The following is a 27,848-nucleotide window of genomic DNA, read 5'->3' on the forward strand; positions in this document are numbered from 1 at the left end:
GTTTGTCTAGTTCTGCCTCGAATTTATTTAAGTTATTAACTTCTACAACAGATAGAAGTTTGTTCCAGCGATCAACCACCCGCTGGCTAAAGGTAAACTTCCACACATCTATTCTACAGCTGTATTTCCACAATTTGAATCTATGCTCTCTCAGACGATTATTCTGAACAAGAGAAAGAATCCCATCAGCACTGCGCATGCTCAAACCATTCAAGGCTTTATAAACCTCAATCAGATCACCTGCAAGGTGACCTGATTGAGGTGTATAAAGCCTTGAATGAACTGATTTTCTCTCTGCCTAGTAATTTGCAAAACTTAAGCCTATCTTCATAAGAGCAATTCTTTGTTCCATTCACTAATCTTGTTGCCCTTCTCTGTAACTCGTTCCAGAAGCTCTATATCCTTCTTGAGATAAGGCCTCCAGACCTATATACAGTACTCAAGGTGTGGCCTGACCTTTGCTTTATACAAGGGGATAATCACCTCCTTGTCCCTGCAAGAAAAATTCCTGTATATCATTGACAAGACACCATGAGCTACTCTTGCATATCATCTGCACTGCTCAGAAAACTGCATATCTGCCTGCACAATTACCCCAGGGCCTTTTCATTCTCTACCACTGTCAGTATAGTACTACACAGCTGATATGTTACTCTGGGGTTACTACTTCTCATATATGCAGTACTTTACATTTGTCAATGTTAAACTTCAGTTGCCACCTCTCAGCACATCTGTTCAACTTTTCTAGATCCTGTTGCAGCAGTAACAACCTTGCCAACCTTCGTATCGTCTGCAAACTTGGACATTAAGCTTGATATACCATCATGAATATCATTTATAAATACAGAAAACAACAATCGACTCAACACTGAACCCTGAGGGACTCCACTAATAACATTAGTCCACAAAGAGCAGTGTCCATTGATTACCATTCTCTGTCTTCTCCCACTCAACCATCCCTTTATCCATAGCAGCAATTTGCCTCCAATGGCACATTGCTCCAATTTGTGCAGCAGCCTTCCATGTGCAACAGTATCAAGAGCTTTCCTGAAATTCAGGTATGATATCAAAATTATTCTTTGCATCTAGTTCATTTGTGACCACATCATAGTATCCAATCAAATTGGTCAGACAAGACTTCCCCTTAACAAACCCATGCTGTGTCCAAGCTATAACTGAAGTTTTGTCTAGATGATCCTGCAATGCTTCTTTAACCAGTCCTTCCATTAATTTTCCTCGAACAGAAGTTAAACTAACAGATCTGTAATTACTTATGTCACCCTTTGATCCTCCTTTGTGAATTCGGGTCACATTTGCACATCTCCAGTCCATGGGTACCTTCTCTGAGTCCAAGGAAGCTCTCATAATTATGGCTAAGGGTTTGCTTACTTCCTTTGCTGCTTCCTTTAATATAAATGGATAGATCCCATCCACTCCAGGTGCCTGTCTTTATTTTATAAGAAAAGGAATACAAATTACATTTCTGGAGATTACTAATGAAGTTTCTTCTGCAGTCAGCAAACAGAAGAAAGAAATTTTGGTGCCTGTCTTATGTTTATCTTCAACAATTTCTCCTCCATTTTGCTCTCAGTTATTACAAAATCATCAGCTCACTGCCAGAGTTTAATTCACCTCTGGCATTCCCCTCCCTGAATAACTCCTCATGTGTGAATGTAGATGCAAAATACTCATTTAGTTTGTTAGCTACCTGAGCAGGATCATCAACAGTTGAACCATTAATATCAAGTGGACCAATCTGATTCATCCCCTTCCTTTTGGAGTTTACATAAGTAAAGAACTCTTTGCTGTTTTTCTTTGCATCCTTTGCCAACACACCATGCTGGAAAAGGACACTGGCCATAAGCCTTACTGGGGGAAACCCTGATGGGTCCGAGGCCAGAAGCCAATGGAGGCTGGGATTTTGCCTATAAACACTAGTATGAGGCCTCTATTAGTTTTCCCAGGTAAGAATTTTTGACCCAGTCTGCCTCTGCCTATTGATATTGCTTTTCTTTTTCTCTCTGAATCTGTAGTATCTCACCATGACGCTTCATTTTCACACTCTTTTCAAGTATTTTACTAATTTTTGTGGAATAGAGCACAATTATAGTATAAAAAGGACAAAAATGAGGATGCACGCTTGATACACATAAACAAAGTTGCGCACTTGTAACAACTGAATAAACAATACTGTAAAGGGAGATACACTATTATCACCTCATGCTAGCTCGCATTTTACTAAAGTACATTTCTGGAGATCGCTACCATAAAACAATAATAACAATTTCCAGTTGCATTCCTGCTAGTGGAATCTGTTATAAACGGGTAGTGAACTTGATCTAATTGTATTTGCGATAATATTGATAGCTGGAATTGTGGGTTTTTACGTTATTATGGTGAAATATGTTTCCCCTTCACTGAAATCTTCAATCATATAAAAAACAAATACATTTTCAGAATGTTCTCTTCATTCATATTGTGCTGTGTTCAGTTGTTGTGATTCCCATTTTTGACAGCCATTTCTTGTAAACACAAAGGCGAATCGTGCATCAGCGAATTTATTTCATGTCCCTCTATAAATTGTGTATGATCAAACTCGTGTAGTGTAAACACATGTTATACGAGGAGTGACTGTATATGATGTCAAAATTATTATTTTCTGCATTCAGTTACTTTATCACTGTGCCATAGTTTCCAGTTTCCAAGACGCCCCTTTAACAAGTTCATTCTGTAATTGCGGTATAAATGTATGTGCAAATGCCTCCTCATTCATAAAGGAAGACCAATGGGTGAAGAAACTACAGACTTAAGTTTGACTTCTGTTACTGGAAAAATAATGGAGCCACTGGTTATGAAGAAATGCCGAACCACCTTGACAACAATGCATTTACACAGTTATGCATGTAGTTATCACAACATGGATTTGTTAAGCAATGATCTTGTCTGACTAATCTAATTGGATGTTATGATGCTGAAACAAGTGGAAGGATGCAGCAAATACTTCTGACATTGTATGCTTGGATTTCAGAAAATCTTTTGTATTGCTGCACATAAAAGACTGCTGTACAAACTAGACTAGACAAGAGAGAGAGAGAGAGAGAGAGAGAGAGAGAGAGAGAGAGAGAGAGAGAGAGAGAGAGAGAGAGAGAGCAGCTTGGCATCAAGTTCAAGTTACTGCTACAGATTAAGGAATGAGTGAGTGGGAGAAGACAGAGAACAGTAATCAAGCGCACAGCTTTTTGTGGATTAATTTTGTGAATACAGTTCCACAGGATTTGGTGTTGGGTCCATTGTTTTCTGCATTTATTATTGATGAAGGCAGGCATATCAGCTTTGATGTCTATGTTAGCAGATGATACAAAGTTGGCAGGGTGGATAAAGGCAGTAATGCTACTGCAAGAATGCAGAAAAATTAGGCAGATGGGCTGAGAAGTGGCATGAAGTTTAATCTTAACAAATGCAAGGTGCTTTTTGATTCTCTACTGCCTTGAGTGTGGTACCACACTTAGAGCAGTATAGAAAGAAAAAGACTGGTCATAATCGTCAGTTAGACATGAAGTTCTCTATGTAGTGATGAGCAGCTACTAGGACAGCTCATGTTTAGGCGATGATATACATTAATTTTGCTAGCAAGGATAAGGAGGACGTCTTAGATCCATGTCTGAGGACGAGGGTTGCCAGTGCAGACGTGCCTTTCTGCCGCTCTTGGAACAGAGAAGTTTTTTCTGATTTATTTTCTGCTTTATTAGTTTAAATTGACATATTAACTTATTTTCTAGAATAGCTTTATATTCCTATTTAAGGTACTTAAGTTTAAATAACTTAGAGATTTTGTATGTATTACTTAGTATCGGAAAGGGTATCAAATCCACGTGTTTACCATTCGTAAAGAGCCGCCATTGTTATGGGAAAATCAATCAGTAAAATCTATTAATCTTGTCGAACTTCACTGGAAATTAAATTGTACTTTTAACTATACATATAACCACTTAGGTTACGTAACATAAATAATTAGTAAAAATAAATAATTAATACATAACGATACGGAAGTTATATAAAGGGATTTCTTAGATAACACTCGTTACTGAAACAAATATTTCGTAGATAACACTCGTTACTGAAACATAAATATAGCGTTATAACTGTGTTGGATACAAGTTTAGGATTTAATTTTATACTGAAATTGAAATTTTATTGAAAGTAAATCGAAATCATGACTCAAACCAGAGCAGCAAAGCAAAAGGCTCAAGCTAATGGGAATGCTGTGGCTCAGGGGAGAACTGAGGGGGGAAGTTGCCCTCTGAATCACAGCCTTTTAAGATGCACTATTTGCTTGATGTTTGCCGAGCAGTCAGGTTTGGGACATGATACTGCCATGGTGGATGTCTTTGTATGTGCACAATGCAAGGAGTGGTAGGAAATCAGGCGACAACTCAGTGTTGTTATGGGCTTATATGAGAGCTTGAAGAACAGGGTGGATGCCCTCGAAGGATTACAAGTGAGGGGCCCATCAAGCTCTCAGCTGCCCACACCAATGCTAGAGCTTGCACTTGGTCATCGTGCAACACAACGGCAACCCCCAAGGCAGAATGCGCTGGTCCCAAAGGAACTAGTAGTTGTCGGTGACTCTATTGTCAGGGAAACGGGAAACATGTTTTGTAAAAAGGATAGGTGGAACAGGACCAAGGTATGTCTGCCAGGGGCAAAGGTTGATGACGTTGTAGAGCGGATATCATCTTTTAAGGGAACAAAAGCTGATATAGTTGTACACGTTGGCACTAATGATATTAAGAGTAGGAGACCGGCGGAATTATTTAACAAGTACAGGTCACTGATGAAAAAAAAAAGCCATGAATTAGGGTTGAATTTGAAAGTGTCTGCAATTCTGCCCAGACACGATAGGAGGGAGTATATGATGAGAGCCCTGTCGATCAATTCGGCCCTGGAAAGATTGTGCAGGGCTCAAGGGGTAGAATTTTTTTCAGCCTGGTCTGTACTTGTTAACAGGAGAGACTGCTTCTACAGGGATGGGATACACTTAAATAGAAAGGGTGCAAGAATGTTTGCTGATGCTATCGAGGCAGTGTTAGGTGGGTCGGAAAACTGCTAGATTGGGGGCATACAAGGACTAATAGATTAACAGTAGCCACTGGCTGAGGAGAAAGTGATTCTTGCACTGCTTCTATTGGAATGAGCAGCAGCCTGGAAAATAAGATGCAGGATATTACAGAGACTGCTGGGAATCATGGGGGTACAAGTAAACACATGGCTTGTGTTAGGGTGGCTAAGAGGTAGAGCAGGTGCATGTATACTTGCGTGTACACCAATGCTAGGAGTTTAGTAAATAAATTTGATGAATTTGAGTTATTGCTCAAAACATCAAAGGCAGATATTGTTGGGATTTCAGAGACGTGGTGTCACACAGATATAAGGAATGCAGAACTGGAATTTGGGAAGTACAATGTCTACAGAAAGGATAGACAGGATAGGAAGGGAGGAGGGGTTATGCTATTAGTTAAGAAACACATAAAATCCAAGGAAGTGAAGCCAGTCGACATCACTGGACAGTGCAGTGTCGAGTCAGTTTGGTGTGACATAAGCATTGGAAGATCAAAATTGAGAGTAGGAGTGTGCTACAGGCCTAATGACTCTGATGAGTATAATAAGAAACTGTACAGAGAAATAGAGTGGGCCAGTAAATCAGAGTCTTATAATGGGGGATTTTAATTTCCCAGATATTGACTGGAATTTGGGGGCTGGTCACTCACACACTAGCAAGGCTTTTGTGGATTTATTGGATGACTGTTTTCTACATAAGCATGTTCGGGAGGCAACTAGAGGGAGTAATACTCTTGATTTGATTATTAGTAGTGATTCTTCATGAATTAAGAATCTGCAGATAAATGAACCACTAGGTGGCAGTGATCAGTGTTCTGAAGTGGGAGTTACTCAAAGAGGTAACTACCATTAGGGGTAAAAGGAAGGGGTATTGCTTTCGTAAAGGTGACTATGACGGACTGAGACAGTATTTAAATTCTATACAGTGGGATCAACAGATGATGTTATCAACAGCAAATTCAAAATGGGAAGCATTCAAAGAACTTATCTTGCAAGCTACTAGGCTTTACATACCAACTAAGATATATTGTTCAAGGTTTAGGCCTAAATGGATGTCAGATGAACTAATGAGGCATATGGCAGAGAAGAAAAATGCATGGGATACATAAAAATTAACACAGAAGCCTATGATAGATACAAGTTGATCTGTAACCAAGTTACAAAGGAGGTTAGGCAGGCGAAGGCAGATTACAAGAGATCCTTGGCAAGGGATGCAAAGAAAAACAGCAAAGAGTTCTTTACTTATGTAAACTCTAGAAGGAAGGGGATGAATCAGATCGGGTACACTTGATATCGATGGGTCAACTGTTGATGATCCTGCTCAGGTAGCTAACAAACTAAATGAATATTTTGCATCGACATTCACACATGAGGAGTTATTCAGCTAGGGGAATGCCAGAGATGTATTCAACTGTAGCAGTAAGCTAGAGAATCTTATAATAACTGAGAGTAAAGTGGAGGAGAAATTGTTGAAGATAAACACAAGAAAGGCACCTGGGGTGGATGGGATCTATCCAGTTATATTAAAGGAGGCAGCAAAGGAAGTAAGCAAACCCTTAGCCATAATTATGAGAGCTTCCTTGGACTAAGGGGAGGTACCCATGGACTGGAGATGTGCAAATGTGACCCCAATTCACAAGGGAGGATCAAAGGCTGACACAAGTAATTATAGACTGGTAAGTTTAACTTCTGTTCCTGGAAAATTAATGGAGGCACTGGTGAAAGAAGCACCGCAGGATCATCTAGACAAGACATCAGTTATAGCTCGGACACAGCATGGTTTTGTTAAGGGAAAGTCTTGCCTGACCAATTTGATTGTATACTATGATGCAGTCACAAAAGAACTGGATGCAGGGAATAACTTTGATATTATATACTTGGATCTTAGAAAGGTTTGTTATTGTTTGTTATTTGGTTTTTAGGAGCATTAGCAACTAAGGCCATATTGCTCAGGGATATGCGGTGGTCATTCCTTGACCTTTCCGCATCCTCCGTATTTGGTGGTGACGGGCTTGAACCGCGGTCTAATCAAGAAGCGTGTGCTACGCACTGCTGCTCCTTCCAACCTGGATACGGAGGCGCCTTCTTAGAAAGGCTTTTGATACTGCTGCACAAATTGGAGCAGTGTGGCATTGGAGGCAAATTGCTGCTATGGATAAAGGGGTGGTTGAGGGTGAGAAGACAGAGAGTGGTAATCAATGGACACTGCTCATCGTGGACTAATGTTATTAGCGGAGTCCCTCAGGGTTCAGTATTGGGTCCTTTATTGTTCTCTGTATTTATAAATGATATTGATGATGGTATATCAAGCTTAATGTCCAAGTTTGCAGACGATACGAAGGTTGGCAGGGTTGTCAAGGACATTACTGACACTATGCTGCTGCAACAGGATCTGGAAAGGTTCAGCAGATGGGTTGAGAGGTGGCAAATGAAGTTTAACATTGACAAATGTAAAGTACTACAGATGGGAAACAGCAACCCCAGAGCAACGTATCAACTCTGTGGTACTACACTGACAGTGGTAGAGAATGAAAGGGACCTGGAGGTGGTTGTGCAGGCAGATATGAAGTTCTCTGAGCAGTGCAGACGGGCTGCAAGAGTAGCTCATGGTGTATTGTCAATGATATATAGGAATTTTTCTAGCAGGGATAAGGAGGTGATTATTCCCTTGTATAAGGCAATGGTCAGGCCACACCTAGAGTACTGTATACAGGCCTGGAGGCCTCATTTCAAGAAGGATGTAGAGCTGCTGGAACGAGTACAGAGAAGAGCAACAAGATTAGTGAATGGAACAAAGGGGTGCTCTTACGAAGAAAGGCTTAAGTTTTGCAAATTACAGTGTCTGGAGACTAGGCTCCAGCGAGGTGATCTGATAGAGGTGTATAAAGCCTTGAATGGTTTGAGCATGCTCAATGCTGATGGGATTCTTCCTCTTGCTCAGAATAACCACCTGAGAGGGCATAAGTTCAAATTAAGGAAAGACAGATGTAGGATAGATGTGCGGAAATTTGCCTTTAGCCAGCGGGTGGTTGGTTGGTGGAACAGACTGCCATCCCTTGTGGTGGAGGTTGATAGCCTAAATAAGTTTAAGGCTCAGCTGGACAGGTATTTCGAACGAACAGAGGGGTGAAGTGGAAGTGGTTATTTTTTATTTATTTATTTTACTTTTTTTTTTTTTTTTTGGCTGATGCTGCATAAGCTTGCTTTCTTGCATCAAATGCCTCTACTAATGCTAATGCTAAAGGAGGTGATTATCTCTTCATAGAAGGCAATGGATTGGCCACATCTTTTGTACTGCATACAGGTTTTTAAGCTTCGTTTTAGGAAGCAAGTGGACTATTGGAATGGGTGCAGTGAAGGGAAATGGGATTAGTGGGGGGGGGACAAAAGGGTGCTTTTACCAAGAAAGATAACACAAAGGTTGGAAAAGACAGAGAATTTCTGCATATTACAATGTCTGGAGACCTACAAGGTCTCCACATTTCCATACAACTTCACCTACAAAGAGACAGATGCATGGAAATTAGTCTTCAGCCAGCAGATAGTGGATTGTTGGCATCATTTGTCATTGCTAATACTAACTCATGTTGAATAACTTCTTTACGACTGTTCTGTCTGCATGGAATTAGAGACTAGCTGCTAGCTGATGAGGGATCACTTAGTCATGAAACGTGTTACAGCAACCTCATTTTAAACAAATTGCTAATTAACCAATCAGTGAGTCATCTGTTTGAAAGAATACTCTGCTATGAGAGTTAAGATCATTACATTTTCTATGCAGTTGAAATCCTGCTGGTGGAAAAAATAGCTTAAAGAATAATATGGTCCTGCAAGCATCTTCCAAAAAAAAAAAAATAATAATAATACAAGTGTCCTGCTCTGTAAAATGTTATTTATTTATCTAATTTTTTTTGTCAAATGTCCTCTACTTTAAAGTATTTCAGGATTCTAAAGTGCTGAATTTCACAAAGTTTTTACTCTATATGCATTTGGAAGGGTTGGTTTGTCTTTTTATCTTTTTGAAGTTAGCAAGATTTAAGGTGCCTTGTTAATGCAGTGGGCTAATTACAAATAGCTGATCAAACTTCCTTCACAACATTGCCCTGGTATTGTACTACTTTCAAACAAATGGAATTGCCAAAGGCATAAACACCATTTATTTAAGAGTTCATCTAATATCTAATGAGGGACCAATGTCCTGAAACAGGTCATCATAGCAATGTTTTTCTTTTAAATGAACGAAATATTAACTGTAGTAATGCCATTTGTTTGGAAGTAGTGTAATATCAGGACAACACCATTGCATTAATCATACACTGCAAATCTTTCAATTGGAAATTAGCTATTTTGTAATTGTGAAACTAACAGTGCATAAATTTAACCCCAGGGGCTCACATCTAGTGAGTATGGGCTTGGCACACCCAGGGTCCCAAGCTGGATATCATCATTCTTCTCTTTCTTGTGATTTCCTTCTACTTCTGACTCTCTCTCTCTCTCTCTCTCTCTCTCTCTCTCAGGGTAATTCAGAAATTTTTTTTTTGGCTGGTGCAGCATAAGCCTCAGGTTTCCTTGCACCATATACCTAATAATAATAATAAAAATAATAAAATACTGAAAATTTTAATTTATACTTTATGCTCCCAGTTGAATGATGAGTTGTATGTGCAGTGCAAATTAGTTATAGATTAACTAAAAGCTAATAACAACTGCAAATGAATTTCGCAATGAAGAGTCCATTTTCAAAAATCATTCAAAGAAAATTTGTGATCCAGACAAATTTGCTATAGCATGTTTCCTGATAGCAATAAACTCACATTGTGATGTGAAGTGACTGAGCAATTTGTTGAAAATCAAACTCTTTACATACAGCTCTTTATTGTTAATTGATTTTAATTCTGGCATATACTATCATTTAAGCTTGACAATCATATACATTTTAAAACAAGCAAGATAAGGAGTAACAGGTAATGTCTGGGCATGCATTGTTGATACTGGAAGGTTCCCAAAGTGAGTGATATATCATAATTATGAACTTCACAATGGAGAAATGTATGCACTAGAGAGTTGCTAAAATGTTTCCTAACAATATATTCCACATGGAGTTTGGTTGTTCGAAAACTGCCTAATCATATCAAGAGTGGGAAACTGTTGATATGATTAGACAGTTTTGAATGTAGCTATGAATATCTTCTCATAGTTTTACATAATTCATAAGATATAATGCAACAACGCTCAATGGAGGTTTTTTTTTTTTTTTTTTTTTAAATATTATAAAATTTTCATAAAGTGCCAGATGATGGATATTTCATAGCCAAATTATGAAATTTTATTGTACTTCTCTATTGCTTGATTAATTATTTTAATTAACTGAATAACAAGGGGAAAAAAAAAACCCATACACCTTTATCAACTTTTACAATTTATCAAACCAAATGAATAACAAGAAGAATAGTTCTGATAACTGCTTTGTTTCCACACTAGCTTAAATAAAGATGAATAAAGAGAGCTGTTATTCCTGTCATACATGACAACTTCTTTAATGAGATTTGTGTCACAACAGACTTCTGTCAATGGTTTAGTAACAATAATAACACTGGTCAACGTGTAAAATATTAAAAAAGCTAAAATAACTAACCTTGACTAATTTTATGCTGCTGAACACAACGATCACACTAAAATTTTTCGACTGGCACTTCTTTTCGAATTACAGGCGCAAGAAATTTTGCTAATGCTATCAAGGTGGGTGGGAAAACTGCTAGCTTGGGGGGGGATACAAGGACTAATAGATTAACAGTAGCCGCTGGCAGAGGTAAAAGTGATTCTTGCACTACTTCTATTGAAATGCAATCGAGCAGCAGCCTGGAAAGCAAGGCAATGGGAATTTCCAGGACTGCTGGGAGTCACAGTGGAACAAGTAAATACATGGGCAACTAAGAGTAGAAACAGGTGCATGTATACTTGCATGTACACCAATGCTAGGAGTATAGTTAATAAATTCGATGAGCTTGAAATGCTAGTCAAGACATAAAAGCAGATACTTTTTGGGATATCAGAGACATTGTGTCACGCAGACATAAGCAGTGCAGAGCTGGAATTTGGGGAGTACAATGTGTACAGAGAGGATAGACAGGACAGGAAGGGAGGAGGGGGGTTATGCTGTTAGTTAAGAATCACATAAAATCTAAGGAAGTGCATCCAATTCATGTTGGTGGATAATGAAATGTTGAGACTGTTAAGTGTGACATAAGCACTGGGAAAGGAAAAATGAGTAGGTGTGTATTATAGGGCTAATGAATCTGAGGAGTATAATGAGAAATTGTACAGAGAAATAGAGTGGGGCAGTAAATCAGAGTGTCTTAAAAAGGGGGATTTTAATTTCCCGGATAAGACTGGAATTTGTGGGTTGGTCACTCTCACACTAGCAAGGCTTTTGTGGATTTACTGGATGAGTGTTTTCTAAAGCAGCATGTTTGGGAGGCAATTATAGGGAGTAATACTCTAGATCTGATTATTAGTAATGATTCTTCATGCATCAAGAATCTGCAGATAAAGGAACCACTAGGTGGCAGTGATCACAGTGTGCTGAAGTGGGATTTCCTCAAAGAGGTAACTACCATCAAGGGTAAAGGGAAGGGTTTCTGCTTTCGTAAAAGTGACTACGGTGGTCTGAGACAGTATTTAAACTCCATACTACTGGAACCAACTGATGATGTTACCAACAGCAAATTAAAAATGGGAAGCATTCAAAGAATTAATCTTGGAAGCTACTAGGCTTTTCATACCAACAAAGAAATATTGTTCAAGATTTAGGCCTAAATGGATGTCAGATGAACTAATTAGACATGTGACAGAGAAGAAAAATGAATGGGATACATATAAATTAACATGTGATACAGATGCCTATGATAGATATACTGGTCTGTAACCAAGTTACAAAGGAGGTTAGGCAGGCGAAGGCAGAATACGAGAAATCTTTGGCAAAGGATGCAAAGAAAAACAGCAAAGAGTTCTTTAATTAGTAAACTCTAGAAGGAAGGGGATGAATCAGATTGGTCCACTTGATATCGATGGTTCAACTGTTGATGATCCTGCTCAGGTAGCTAACAAACTAAATGAATATTTTGCATTGATATTCACACATGAGGAGTTATTCAGGGAGGGGAATGTCAGAGGTGTATTTAACTCTGGCAGTAAGCTAGATAATCTTGTAATAACTGAGAGTAAAGTGGAAGAGAAATTGTTGAAGATAAACACAAGAAAGGCACCTGGGGTGGATGGAATCTATCCAGTTATATTAAAGGAGGTGGAAAAGGAAGTAAGCAAACCCTTAGCCATAATTATGAGAGCTTCCCTAGACTCAGAGGAGGTACCCATGGACTTGAGATGTGCAAATATGACCCCAATCCACAAAGGAGGATCAAAGGGAGACACAGGTAATTACAGACCTGTTAGTTTAACTTCTGTTCCAAGGAAATTAATGGAGGCACTGATTAAAGAATCATTGTAGGATCATCTAGACGAAACTTCAGTTATAGCTCGGACACAGCATGGGTTTGTTAAGGGAAAGTCTTGTCTGACTGATTTGATTGAATACTATGATGTAGTCACAAAGGAACAGGATGAAAAGAATAACTTTGATATCATATATTTGGATCTTAGAAAAACCTTTGATACTGTTACACATGGAGGACTGCTGCACAAATTGGAGCAGTGTGCCATTGGAGGCAAATTGCTGCTATGGATAAAGGGATGGTTGAGTGGGAAAAAACAGAGAGTTGTAATCAATGGACACTGCTCTTCGTGGACTAATGTTATTAGTGGAGTCCCTCAGGGTTCAGTGTTGGGTCGATTGTTGTTTTCTGTATTTATAAATGATATTGATGATGGTATATCAGGCTTAATGTCCAAGTTTGTAGAAGATACTAAGGTTGGCAGGATTGTTAATGACAGTACACTGCTGCAACAGGATCTAGAAAAGATGAGCAGATGAGCTGAGAGGTAGCAAATGAAGTTTAACATTGACAAATGTAAAGTACTACATATGGGAAGCAGTAATCCCAGAGTAATGTATCAACTCTGTGGTACCACACTGACAGTGGTAGAGAATGAAAATGACCTGAGGGTAATTGTGCAGGCAGATATGAAGTTTTCTGAGCAGTGCAGATGGTCTGCAAGTGTAGCCCATGGTGTTTTGTCAATGATATATAGGAATTTTGCTAGCAGGGATAAGGAGGTGATTATCCCCTTGTATAAGGCAATGGTCACACCACATCTTGAGTATAAGGCAATGGTCAGACCACATCCTTCTTAAAATGAGGCCTACAGACCTCTATACAGGTCTGTATACATTTTAAGAAGGATGTCGAGCTGTTGGAACGAGTACAGAGAAGGGCAACAAGATTAGTGAATGGAACAAAGGGTTGCTCTTACGAAGAAAGACTTAAGGTTTGCAAATTACAGTATCTGGAGACTAGGCACCTGCGAAGTGATCTGATTGAGGTGTATAAAGCCTTGAATGGTTTGAGCATGCTCAATGCGGGTGGAATTCTTCCTCTTGCTCAGAATAATCGCCTGAGAGGGCATAAATTGAAATCGAGGAAAGATGGTTGTAGGATAGATGAGGAAGTTTGCCTTTAGACAGCGAGTGATTGATTGCTGGAACAAACTTCCATCTGTTGTTGTAGAAGTTGATAGCCTAAATAGATTCAAGGCAGAACTTGACAAACATCTGGAGCAAGTGGATGGGTGAAATAAGGTTTTTTTTTTTTTTTTGGGTTTTTTTTTTTTCTGGCTGATGTTATATAAGCTTGCTTTCTTGCATCATGTGCCTTTGCTAATGAGGTCTCATATTGGTGAGTTTTGCATTGTATAAGATTAATATGCCCTGAAATTGTGTGAATAGTCCCGATGACTTCTGTTACATATGTGGAAAAGCTATGTTAGCTTCAGGAAAGGATCTCTTAACTTGAGCCATAAAAAAGGCCTACTTCTTGTACTTTGGGTGTAAAGTAGGCGTGAAGGACAAGAACAGTGTTCGACACATATGCTGCACTACCCTTTCATTAAAACTCAACACGAAGGTGAATTGAAAGGGATGCTTTATGCCTTTTCGCAGTACCCATGACATGGAGGGAGCCAACATATCACACCAGACTGTTACTTCTCTATGGTACCTCCTATTAGAAAAGGGATGACAATAAAGAAAAAGTGGACAGTGATGTACTTAATTATACCATCTGCAATTCGTCCCGTGCCTCACAGTGAGGCGCATCCTATTCCTGAACCAACTGACTGTTTTTCTGTACACTCTGATGAAGATACTGATGAACATCAACTTGATTTACACGAAGAAGTACAGCAGCCGTCTATGTTAAGGGATCCACCATTTTGTCCAAACCTTTATCCTTCTGAACCAATAAGATCACAGAAAGTGAGCTTAATGACTTCATCAGGGATCTCGAACTGCCGAAGAATAAGGCAGAGATTTTGGCCTTGAGGCTACAACAGTTGAATCTTCCAGATCATTCTGTGAAAGTGACAACATTTCGTACTTGAAATAAAGACTATGATAAATTCTATCAAACATGAACTCACTATTTGTAAGGAAGTTGATGGTCTAATGGCAGCAATAAACATGAGGCATGTTCCCAAAGAATGGCGACTATTTATAGACTCTTCTAAGGTTATTCTCAAGACTGTGTTATTACACAATGGAAATATGCTGCCTTCAATACCTCTTGCATATGCTGTCCACTAAAAGGGAAGAATACACCAATGTGGAGAACATTCTCTTAGGTGTACACTATCAGAAGTATGAGTGACAGATGTGTGGTGATATAAAGGTAATTGCCATTTTATTAGGACTACAAAAGGGTTACACTAAGTATTGTTGCTTTCTCTGTGAACGGGAGAGTCGTGCCAAGGATATGCACTACGAGAAGAGAGTTGGCCTCAATGAAAATCGTTAACACCTGGAATTAAGAATGTAGCATTTGAAACTCTGGAAGAGCCAAATGAAGTTTTGCTTCCACCACTCAACATCAAACTGGAGCTCATGAAAAATTTGGAAGCGAATGGTTCTGCATTCACATTCTTGCAAGAGAAATTCTCAAGACTTAGTACAAACAAGATTAAGGCAGGCATTTTCATTGGTGCACAAATAAGGCAACTTTTCAAAGATGAACAGTTTGAATGTGCCCTTAGTGATAGCGAGAAATCAGCATGGAAAGCCTTTCGAAATGTTTCTACTGATTTTCTAGGAAATGTTAAAGCTGGCAGCTTGTGGAAGATCTCATTATTCTTACGAAAAACTGGGGTGCAACATGTCATTGAATGTGCATTCCTTGCATTCACACCTGGATTTCTTCCTGCCGAACTGTGGTGCTGTCAGCAGCGAACATGGTGTGCCGCCAAGTTAGCCAATTATTATTGAACGGTGAAAAGGGATGATCCCGAAGCTGTATACAAGCGAAAGGCGAAATGGTCCTGTGTTTGATACAGGTATGTTTTTAGCTACATCTTACTGCCGCAAAAATAAAAAATACCTTGTATAAATATAAAAAAATAATTTTTCAAAAACAAGAGCCAATCTGCAATTTTAAGCCCTATTTCCACGTTTAGCACCCCAAAATCTATAAAGTACACTTACTTTCATGCCTGTAACAAGAATGACCCAAAATTTGTTGTTCAGTGTAAGCCGCAGCTATAACTTGTAAATTGTTATAAGGAACCATTGGCAAACTAGTGCTCAGGATTTGTTGTAGTCTGCTTAGAGTACATAATTACTGTTCTGTCTGTCTTTAACCTTTGGACTTACCTTGCTATTCATAACTGCAATTATTTTCATAGTTCATCTTTAGGAGCTGGAGGGTTTTTTACAAAGGCAATCAAATTTTCAACTGTCCTCTTTTCTTCATATTCTGCCAAATATACTCCCTTCCTAAAACACATCAATGAAAATAATGACTTTATGGCTAAGTGAAAGAGCAACATGGCAAAGAAGAAAAGTGAAACAGTAAGGTCACAACTTTTAAAAACAGCTTCAGTAAAAATTGAGAAACAAAAATTAGTTTTTAAATAAAAACTATTTTGGAATTTCACTGCTGAACTATTCTTTCTTTTAAACTAAAAACAAAAGTTTTTAGTTTAAAATAGTTCAACTTTGTTCACATCTATGGAATGGAAATATGAACAAGGTAATAGGCAGAAATTTTCTTTTTCCTCTTCAGCTTCACATAGCCAAGTGGTTAGTGTGAGACTGCAATAGCACTCATGGTTGAGTTGAATGTGGTTCAAGTCCAAGTAACTACTAAATGATGTACTGATTGTTATTATTATCAAAATGATTAGATGTGAATTCCTCTGAGTTATGTGGTCATGCTGGAGTATAAACATTAGTATTAGCATTAGAAGAGGCATATGATGCAAGAAAGTAAGCTTATGCAGCATCAGCCAAAAAAAAAAAAAAAAAAAAACACAGAAAGAAAAAGCTACAGTGAAATAGAAAATCTGACTTTCATTAGTTTATACACAGATAGTGAATTCAGTCATTACAGACCTTTAAGTTTCCTTCTGTGCCAAGGAAACTTACAGTCTATAGTTAATGAAATAATAAGAGATCATATGCATGGCAAATGAAGCTATAAGGCAATCATGGAATGCATTTGTTATGGGGAGATAATTTCTATCTAGTTCAATTTGCTACCACAAGGGTGTTACAAAGTAACTGCATACAAAAAATAATTCTGACATTTACTTAAATTTTAGCAAAGATTTTGCTAAATCTTTGCTAAATGAATCATACCATAACTTGGAGAAATGCGGCATTAGGGCAAATTACTGGAGTGTCTCCTACAACACTTCAGTGTCAGTTCACAGAGTAGTCATAAAGAGCATGCATATCATGGATTAATGTTATGAATGGCATGCCACAGGGTTTCATGTTGGAAGTTTTCTGATGATACAGAAGTTGGCAGGGTGGTAAATGACATTAAACTGGACCTGCCATTTCAAGGTGATCTTAACTTTGTAAATGGTCTGAAAAACTGCAATTAATTTGATAAACACAAGGTATTTCAGTAATTCAATGATAACATACCATTTGGGTAGCAGCAAAGTAAAGTTAATTGTTAACAAAAAATATCCAGGAGTAATTATGCGATCTGACTGGAAGTATTTGAGCAGTTGTTGATTTATTGGTGCATTGATAGCTATGCTATCATGTTTATCTATTGGTGCATAATAGCTATGCTATCATGCATCAATAAATCAACATTATCACATTATGCTGATACTTTTTTTCCCCTTTATGGAGAGAAAAGAAGTATTTTGTATCACCTTTAGAAAAGCAAGAAGTTCAGTGCCCTGTGTGCCTCATTATATATGCTGAAGCGTCAATAAATCATGCTTAAAAAGAAGGTTGAAGTCCAAGAGGATTTAGCTGTTCACTGAATTACAATAAAAACAACACAAACACTATTTAGTACACTAAATTACTCCATGTAATTCTAGGAGTATAAATAATATCAGAAGTTTAAGTCATAAAACTATATAATAATACAAATGTGATTTTTTTTAAATTGTGTTACACAGTACAAGGAAACAATGATGTTTCTTTTATATTCATGTCCCTTAGTTTTAAAACTTAGTTTGTACATTAAATTAAATTTAGATTAAATTCGTACCTCAGTGGGAATGTTTTGGATCAGAAGAGAACTGTGATGGCAGTTATGCTCTGAATCAGTGTTTATATAGTATTAGTCAATATCAGTAGTATTACTAGTGACAATGATGCAAGATAGCAAAGCTCATACAGCATCAGCCAAAAAAATAAATAAATAAAAAAATTTAAAAAGAAAAGGAGAAAAAAAAAACAGGAAAAAAAAACAAACCATAACATAGTCCATCCCTTCTAATAAGGTTGTCCAGTTATTCCTTGAATTTATTAAAACTACCCATTTCAGCAAAACCAAATGGAAGTTTGCCACCTTTATGCACAAAAGGTGCAATGTGGAAAATTCATGCATATTGATCCTGCAACTATCCTTCCTCTATTTGAATTTATACCCCCTCATGTGTGTGAGACTAATCAACAGAAAGGATTCTAGCAGCATTGAGCTTACTGAATCTATTCAAAGCCTTAAACATCTCAATCAGATTTCCTCATAAGTGCCTAGTGTCTAGGTGCTGCAGTTTGCAGAATTGAAGCCTTTCCTGGTGTGTATGCTTTTGTCTCCCATTTATCTTGTTGCTGTTCTCTGCATCCATTCCAACAGACGAATATCCTTCCTAAAATGAAGCTTCCAGATGTGTAGCAAGCACTCAACTTTCCCAATGTTTAAGGCAATGATTAGGCCAAGATTTGGCCTATCCATTCCTTAAACAATGGAAGAATCACTTCCTTATCTGTTCTGGAAAAATTCCTGAATATCACTGACAAAACTCCATGAGCTGTCCAGGTAACTTGTCTGCACTACTCAGAAACTTTCTGCCAGGCTACAAAATTACTACTAAGTCTTTCTGGTTCTGTAATGCACTAAGTGTGATACCACACTTAAGCATATTTCAATTTTAACATTGCATTTATCAATGTTAAAATTTTCCCTTAATCCACAGTAGTAACTTTCCATAAATGTCACTATCTGAGAATGATCTATAGTCAAGCAACCTATATCAAGTGGACCAATCTGCTCTAGTTTCTATGGCAGTGTTTTATTATCATTAGTAGAGGCACATGATGCAAGAAAGCAAGTGCATCAGCCACAAAAGAAAAAAAACCCTTCCCATTTCACTGATCTATTCATTCCAAATGTTTGTCTAGTTCTGCCTTGAATTTATTTATGCTATCAACTTCTACAACAGATGGAAGTTTGTTCCAGCAATCAACTACCAGCTGGCTAAAGGCAAACTTCCGCACATCTATTTTACTACTGTCTTTCCTCAGTTTGAATCTATGTCCCCTCAGGTTTGTAATCTGAGCAAGAATTCGCTCAGCATTAAGCCCGCTCAATCCATTCAAGGCCTTATATACCTCAATCATATCACCTCGCAGGTGCCTAGTCTCCACTTAAGCCTTTCTTCATAAGAGCCCCCTTCGTTCCCTTTCACCAATCTTGTTGCCCTTCTCTGTACTCGTTCTAGTAACTCTACATCCTTCCTAAAATGAGGATTACAGACCTGTACGCAGTACTCAAGGTGTAATCTGACCTTTGCCTTATACAAGGGGATAATTACCTCCTTATCCCTGCTCACAAAATTCCTGTATATCATTGACAATACCCCCATGATCTACTCTGGTAGCCTGACTGCACTGCTCAGAAAACTTCTTATCTGACTGCACAATTACCCCAAGGTCTCTTTTATTCTCCACTACCCTGAGTGTAACACCACATAGTTGGTAAATTTCTCTGGTGTTACTGCTATCCATATGCAGTACTTTGCATTTGTCAACGTCAAACTTCAGTTTCCACTTCTCAGCCAATCTACCCAACTTTTCCAGATCCTGTTGGAACAGCATACTCATTAACAACCCTGCCAACCTTTGTATTATCTGAAAACTTTGACATTAAGCTTGATATACCTTCATCAATATCATTGATAAATATACAAATCAACAATGGGCCCAACACTGAACCCTGAGGAACACCACTCCTTGTCTTCTCCCACTCAACCATCCTTTTATCCATTTTATCACTTGCCCTTAATACCATTCTGCTCCAATTTGTACAGTAGTCTTCCATGTGCAACAGTGTCAAAAGCTTTGAAATCCAAGTATATGATATCAAAATTATTTTTTGCATCCTGTTCTTTTGTGACCACATCATAGTATCCAATCAAATTGGTCAGACAAGACTTCCCCTTGACAAACCCATGCTGTGTCTGATTATTGCTGCAGTCTTGTCTTAATGATCCTGCAATGCTTCTTTAACCAGTGACTCCATTATTTTTCCTGGAACAGAAGTCAAACTAACAGGTCTGTAATTACTTGTGTCACCCTTTGATCCCGCTTTTTGAATTGGAGATACATTTACATATCTCCAGTCCTTGGGAACTTCCCCAGAGTCAAAGGATGCTCTCATAATTATGGCTAAGGGTTTGCTTACTTCCTTTAATATAACTGTGTGTGTCCCATCCTCCCCAGGTGCCTTTCTTATGTTTAACTTCAACAATTTCTCCTCCACTTTGCTCTCAGTTATTACAAAATCATTTAACTCCTTGTTAAAGTTTGATAAACATCTGGCGCTCTCCTCCTTGAATAACTCCTCAGTGTGAATGTAGATACAAAATACTCATTTAGTTTGGCAGCTATCTGAGAATGATCATCTATAGTCAAGCAACCAATATCAAGTGGACCAATCTTATGTACAACAGTATCAAAAGCTTTTCTGAAGCCCTTCCCTTTACCCTTAACAGCAGTTATGTCTTTATGTAAATTCCACATTAATACAATGTCATCAATGCCACCAGTGAGCCTTTTATATGCAGATTGTTAAATGCAAAATGTCTCTATATGATGCACTATGATAAATAGCGGGGGTCGGCAACCTGGGGCTTTTTAAACATGTAACTGCAGCTCTAACTTTTAGCCCACATGAAGCACAACTTGAAATGGAGTTATAGAGGACTTAAAAATCAAGGATATGTGGAGTGCAAGACTAAAATGCCTTAAAACCGAAATTGAGGATTTGGAAAGGCAAAAGGCTACCATTCCAATTCTACACAAATGGATGGTGATAGATGAGTTGAAAAAGCAAGACTAAATTGTGTTTGATGTGTGGCGTAACTTACCGGACAAGTATATAAATTTGAAAATATCTGATTTGGACTTCTCAGTTTTTGGTTCAATGTATTTCTATGGGAAAATATTTTCGAATGTGAACTATATTAAAAATAAATCAAGAAAATTACGCCTGACACTGAGAAAGAAGTTCAGCAGCAAAAGGCACATTAATTCATATCTAATTCGATGTTTGTTACTTTTTTCAGTATTAATAAATATTTCAAAATATATATTTTTTTAATAAAACACACCTTTCCACTCTGTTCCATTTCTTAAAATCTCCCACAGCTTGAGCTGAGGTGTGGCTCTTCAGATTCTCTTTTTTTAATTAGATCAAAAATGGCTCTTCACTCAAAAAAGGTTGCCAACCCCTGATGTATAGCAACCTATACTCATTAATGTCTGTCTTAATTTAATACAGCAAAACCTAGTTTTAATATCTGTTTAATTCAAAAGAAATACAAAGTTGTCAAAGTTGATAGATTATGAAAACGTTTTGCACTATGAAATAAAAAACATTACATGTTGTAATACTGTATTGTATTGTACTTATTGCGTGGAGTAAAAGACCTTGTTGTGTGAAATAATGGCTACTCAAATTCTGGTTAAAACTCATTCAGAATCTGAAGATCTCTCAAGTATCCTAGCTGGAGGTTAAGATGAATCTCAACAGATGTCTAATGTGCTTGGTAGATTGATGAAATGTAACGGTGAGAAAAATCCTGGCTTCCTGACATTCTGTTTCATTATGAAAATATTTTAAGATATGGTAAATACCATAAGCAGTTATTTCACCAGGCCCCATAAGGACAAAAAAAGCCAAGTTCAGTGGATACTGTCCATTATTTCTTAGGTCTATTGAATGGAAGGTATGCCGTATATAAAACCATTGAAGAACTTAACTTTATAGCTACGTTGAGTAAGATCGCATTTTGCATTTGGTCAGTTCTTTACTATCCAAATATTTTTTAATATCTGCAGAGATAAAAAACTGCATTACTGTTGTTATAAGGAGTGGTAGAGAACAACACATTTCTGTTTAGTTCCAATGGATTCTTACAGTTTTTTTTTTTTTTTTTTTAATTGAAGCTGAATTCCAAATATGTAAGACAGTAAGGCTACAAGGCATCTGAAGCTAAGTTATTTTAACCCTTATTTTGAAGCTGAACAATAACAGTAAACAATAATAATAACCTGAATGTTTGGTTATCATTTGATCAAAACTTCTGGCATTTATAACACCACTGTTTGTAGCTATTGTATGTATAACTTTTCATGTTTGATAGCATGTTTAAATGTTGTATATGTATCTAAAATGTAAAATAAGTATATTATATTTATTATATTTAATAATTTTGTTTTATTATAATGGTCTAATGCCACTTGAGGGTGAAAGAAGTATTAAATTTTTCTCCTATGACAGAAGCATTATCTGGATCAATTGACAAAATAAGAAGTGAGACAGTCTCTCAAGTTTGAATATCATATAATAATTTCCAAGTAAAAATATTTATTTTAAATACAAAAAGACAATGCAACTTATTCTTTCCAAAGTTTTTAATTGCAGAACACAAAAAGAACAGGTTTAAATTCTGATGGTGACTCATAATTTTTAAAATCGATAACAGATGAGACATGGTGCCATCTTTACAAGCTACAGACAAAATACAATCCTCTGAGTGGAAGTCCTTCAGGAATAAAAAATATATATATTGGATTGACATGGCTAAATGTGAAGTTATGTAAGAATTATGTTGTTATGTGTGATGATAATTTAATAAAGTTACATTCATGATAGCATATTTAAATGTTGTATAGTGTGTATTTAAAATATAAATTATGTACAGGTAGTTCTCGACTTTACGAATTAATTCGTTCCTAGCGCGAGCTTGTAAAGCGGGAATTTATTTTCCATAGACAATGTTAAAAATAAGGGTTACGTTATCAACAATGATTGATTTATCTAAAGAAATGAAAACGTAGCCTGTAAAATCAAGCAAATTATAATAATAGAGAAAGACTCAAGCGTTTAGGGCATAAGCCTCAAGCTATGAAGGAGTCTAGACTATGTATAAATATAGTGCAAATGCATCAGGAATACATAGCTATATCTGAATAAATCAGATTATTAATAAAACGGCATCGTTTTAAGTTATATCTCATATTGTGAATGCCTTCACAACGAGTTGCCATGATATTGCACTACTTCGAATAAGTAACGCTTCACCTAAGGAGAAGACTAATGTTACTTATTCCTAATTAATAATCTGATTAATAATCTGATTTATTAATAATTAATAATCTGATTTATTCAGATATAGCTATGTATTCCTGATGCATTTGCACTATATTTATACATAATAATAGAGAAATTATTTATGACTTACAAATGTTAAAGAATGTTTATTTTTCATCATCAACTAAATGCACACTCATTGATCACTCATTATTGGCTCAGCACTCGTTGGTCTGTTGCACAAGGAGTCGTCTTCTTAAGAAATGCTTGAAGAGGTGTTTATTTTCAAGATAATCTTCTCTTTTCTTTATAAATTTCAATAGCATGCATAAGCATTTTTTAATGCAATGCACAAATTGCAACTAACACGATTTGAGAGGAATAACAAATTTATGAAGCTTAAATAAAAAAAAAAAGGAATGAAAAGAAGATTTTGAAAATTTATTTATGTTTTTTATACGATTGAAGATTTCAGTAAAGTGCAAACACATTTCACCATAATAACATAAAAACCCACACAATTCCAGCTATTGGTATTTTCGAAAATGCAATAACACTGAGTTTACCACCCGTTTATAATTGCTTGCAGTAACAGAAAAGCCCAATAAACCTGAAAGTGCAAATTCTTTTTATTGTTTTATGGTGGTGACTTCCAGAATGTGCTTTAGAAAAATATCACAAAGCTGTTCAAAACTGGTTATTAGGTATGCCTCCTGTGCACACAAATGGTTTGTCCCCACAACGTCGCAAGTCACATGACCACAGTTGTGGATATAAATGCAGCAGAACAACCTTTCTAATATCAGTTAAGCATACAAACCGTAGCAAGAATGGGGAAAAGGAGTGCTCGAACGGACTTCGAACATGGCATGGTAGTAGGTGCAAGATGTGCTGGACAAAGCATCTCTGAAACGGCAATTCTCCTGTACTTTTCACGCACCACAGTTTCAAGGGTGTATCGAGAATAGTGCTATTTATTTTGGGTTTTTTTTTTTTTTTTTTTTAGGAGCATTAGCAACTAAGGCCATATTGCTTCGGGGATATGTGGTGGTCATTCCTGACCTTACCGCATCCTCCTTTTTTTGGTGATTACGGGCTCGAACCCCAGTCTAATCAAGAAGTGTGTGCTATGCACTGCTGCTGCCCACCTGGCTACAGAGGCGCCCCGAGAATAGTGCAACGAACAGAAAACATACTCTCAATGGCACTCGTGTGGAAGAAAATCGCTTGTTGATGAGAGAGGTCAGAGGAGGATGGCTAGAATTGTGCAAGTTAACAGACGGGACACAATGTCGCGCATCAGGTCAGAATACAACCTTGGTGCACAGAACAAAATATCGCAATGGACCACTAGTCGAACTTTGTCACAAATGGGCTACAACAGCCGATGGCCACATCATGTACCTTTGTTATCAATGAAGAACAAGAGAGCATGCCTCCTATGGGCACAGCAACATCGGCACTGGACTATTGAGGATTGGAAAACAGTTGCTTGGTCTGACAAGTCGAAGTTCAATACTAATTCTAAGTAAACACTAATTAGAATAAGTGCCAACTTAGAATTAGTATTATCCAACAAATCATATGTAATCATGGTGGTGATGTCCAACCTACGGCCTGTGAATAATTTTTGTACAGCCATGCAGAAAGTGAATTAAAACAGCATTTTAAATTTTGTTAATTATTTTAATACCCATGTACATTCTACGCTAAAATAAGTGGAAATAAATGAATTTAAAAGACTGTCGCATCATGCTGATGGAAGGCTCAGAATTTGGCGAAAACAACGTTAATACATGGACCCGTTATGTCTGACGACTACTGTGCAAGGTGGTGGGGGCAGTCTTATGGTGTGGGGAATATTTTCTTGGCACACGCTGGGTCCATTGATACTCATAGATTCACGTCTGAATGCCACATCATACCTAAACATTGTTGCTGACCAAGTGCATCCGTTCATGTTGACAGTTTATCCTCAGTCAGATGTTACTTCCAGCAGGATAATGCACTGGTGCACAAAGTCCGAATCACTACGGAATGGTTCCAGGAACATGACAATGACTTTTCTTTGCTGCAGTGGCCCGCTCAATCCACGGATCTCAGTCCTTTTGAACATCTTTGGGATGAGCTGGAAAGGGCTGTTTGCTGCAGGCCTACACCTCCATTGAATCTGAAGGAACTGTGCGACACACTCATGTCTGCATGGTACTCCATTCCTGCACGTTTTTTCAGCATCTTGTTCAATCCATGCCTAGACGAATTCAGGCTGTTTTGAAAGCTAAAGGAGGTGCAACATGCTACTAGGTGGGTGTATCTAATAAAGTGGGAGCACACTGTATGATAACGATGAAAGTGTAGTGCGTTTAATAATTTCAATTGGTAACTAATACAATTTACACTATAAAAACAACCTTTTAGGGAGTTATATAGCGAAAATTTGAACTTCCGAGGTCGTGGAATGAATTACCAAAAAACCTGTGTTATTGGGTTCACATCACGATATTTTCATGATACGATGGTAATGGATTAATATCGTAAAGCAGGGTATACTGTATTGTATAGCTATGAGAGTGTTTTGAAATGCGGTATTTATGAATGTTTAACATTCATTTTTTTTGCAATTAATGTTCATATTTTTGATTTTGTTGATACTTGGAAAAAAAAAAAAAAAAAAACACCTCGTAAACCCGGGAACTCATAAAGCGAGAACTGCCTGTATATTATATTTAATTCTTTTGTTTTATTCTAAAGTCTAACACCATCTTGAGCATGGAGAAAGTGTCCTTGTGTTTTAGAATTAGTATTACCATATTTACACATGATTTGTTGGATAATACTAATTCTAAGTAAACAATAATTAAAATAAGTGCTGACTTAGAATTATCCAACAAATCATATGTAATTATGGTGGTGATGTCTAACCTATAGCCTGTGAATAATTTTTATACAGCCATGCAGAAAGTGAACTAAAACAGCATTTTAAATTTTGTTAATTATTTCAAGACCTGTGTACATTCAACGCTAAAATAAGTGGAAATAAATGAATTTAAAAGACTGTGGCACTTGTTGTGGCAAATGTGTGAGAGTGTTGAAGTTACGAAGTCATGTGTTAGCGTCATGAATTCTGTTTCTTTTATCTATGTTTTGTATTGCGCATGCTCGATCAGAAGTGTGTGTGTGGGTATATACGAGGTGCTATCAAAATGTTGCAGGACTCCAATCATGATGCACCTCCTGCTTGACCTTGGTGGCTGCGCAAAAGTGTAAGTGCAGTATACTTCATTGAAAATGTAACACACTAATTTTGATTGAATCACTCAGTGCGGCCAGCAAAACAAATCTAACTTTGACTAATTAAGTGATTTTTTCACATTTTTTCATAATACTAATCATATTAAAATATATCATTTCATTAAACGAATTTTACTGATAAATGAGGAAAGCAAATATAACATGCATAGTGCTCATTATAGCTAACAACATAACCAGATCTAACTGCAACACTTACTTAATATGAAATTCAAATACAGAGGATATTCAAATACATATCACTTATTACTTCTCTGTTTTAAAATTAAAAGTAGTTTTAAAATAAGAAAGTCAGCTTACCTATAAAACCGCACTGAAAAATACAAAAAAAAAAAGTATTAATGTTAATTCACAGCACAAACAGTTATATAATGTAGAATATGCACGTATTTAATTTTAATTTTTTACCTAGGCTGTCTAGAATTTTTTTTAATAGTAGCTAGCATTTTGGACACATTTTTTTTTTATATTACTGTTTTCAGAATGCCACTTTTTTTGAAGACTGCAGAAATGCAGAAATGATTGTAGCATATAGCAAAAAAAATAATTTTTTTTCTCTAGAAACATATTTGAACGGCGCAAATGTGTCAAAGTTTCAAAGATGGACATAATATCACTGCAGATGATGCAATGTATGGGAGACCTTGTCAAACTTATCTCCGACAACTGAAGCATTATTTAGATCAAGTGTCAAATAAGAAGCGAGACAGTCGCTCAAGTTGGAATATCATATGGTAATTTCCAAGCCATTACATCTATTATTTTAAATAGGAAAAGACAATGCAATTTCTTTGTTCCAAGTTTTTAACTGCAGATCACAAAAAAGAACAATTGCATTTTCAAAGAACTGGATTAAATCTGTGTTAGTGACCCAGCATTTTTAAAATTAAATAGCAAGAGATGAAACACAGTGCCATCTTTACAAGCTACAGACAAAATAACAATCCTCTGAATGGAAGGCCCATAGGAAAATATATATATATATATTTATATATATATATATATTGCAGTGACAGAACTATATGTGAAGTTATGCAAGAATTATTTTTTTAACTATAAAATCATAATTCATTATAAATTTATAACACACTGTTAATAACATTACAAAATTAAAAGATGTATTGAAAGGAAGAGAACTGACCAGAGGGTTCAAAGCAGAAGTTACAGTTACCAATGCAATCATGGAATTTACAAAAATAAATCTGAAACAGTTTTTTTTTTTTGCAGTTATATGACAGATGGAAAAATATTTAATAGCAAAGATTATTATTTAAAAACTTCAATTTCAATGTGTAATTATCTGTAAACACTACATTTGTTTAAATAAAATTTGAGTCTGGAACTTCATGATCTTGCCTTGTAAAGAAAGTTCACAGTTTCAGAATAGACAAAAAAAAAAAAAAAAAA

General features: G+C 36.9%; 1 protein-coding gene across 3 annotated transcripts in view; it reads right to left on the reverse strand.

Moving 5' to 3' along the window:
- LOC150075068 (protein disulfide-isomerase A5) overlaps nucleotides 1-27,848 on the reverse strand; it is a 755,693-nt gene that overhangs the window by 33,463 nt on the left and 694,382 nt on the right. For all 3 annotated transcript variants that reach the window (XM_090388976.1, XM_090388975.1, XM_090388974.1), the window contains 2 exons: nucleotides 26,742-26,754; nucleotides 15,935-16,057 (listed from right to left, as the gene is read on the reverse strand). In XM_090388976.1, coding sequence (XP_090245102.1) covers nucleotides 15,961-16,057; nucleotides 26,742-26,754 — 110 coding nt within the window. In that variant the 3' untranslated portion in view covers nucleotides 15,935-15,960. The remainder of the gene's footprint in view (nucleotides 1-15,934; nucleotides 16,058-26,741; nucleotides 26,755-27,848) is intronic.

This window comes from Mastigoproctus giganteus, chromosome 14 (genome assembly GCF_048544385.1).
Source record: "Mastigoproctus giganteus isolate SK-2022 chromosome 14, ASM4854438v1, whole genome shotgun sequence".
Lineage (NCBI taxonomy): Eukaryota > Metazoa > Arthropoda > Arachnida > Uropygi > Thelyphonidae > Mastigoproctus > Mastigoproctus giganteus.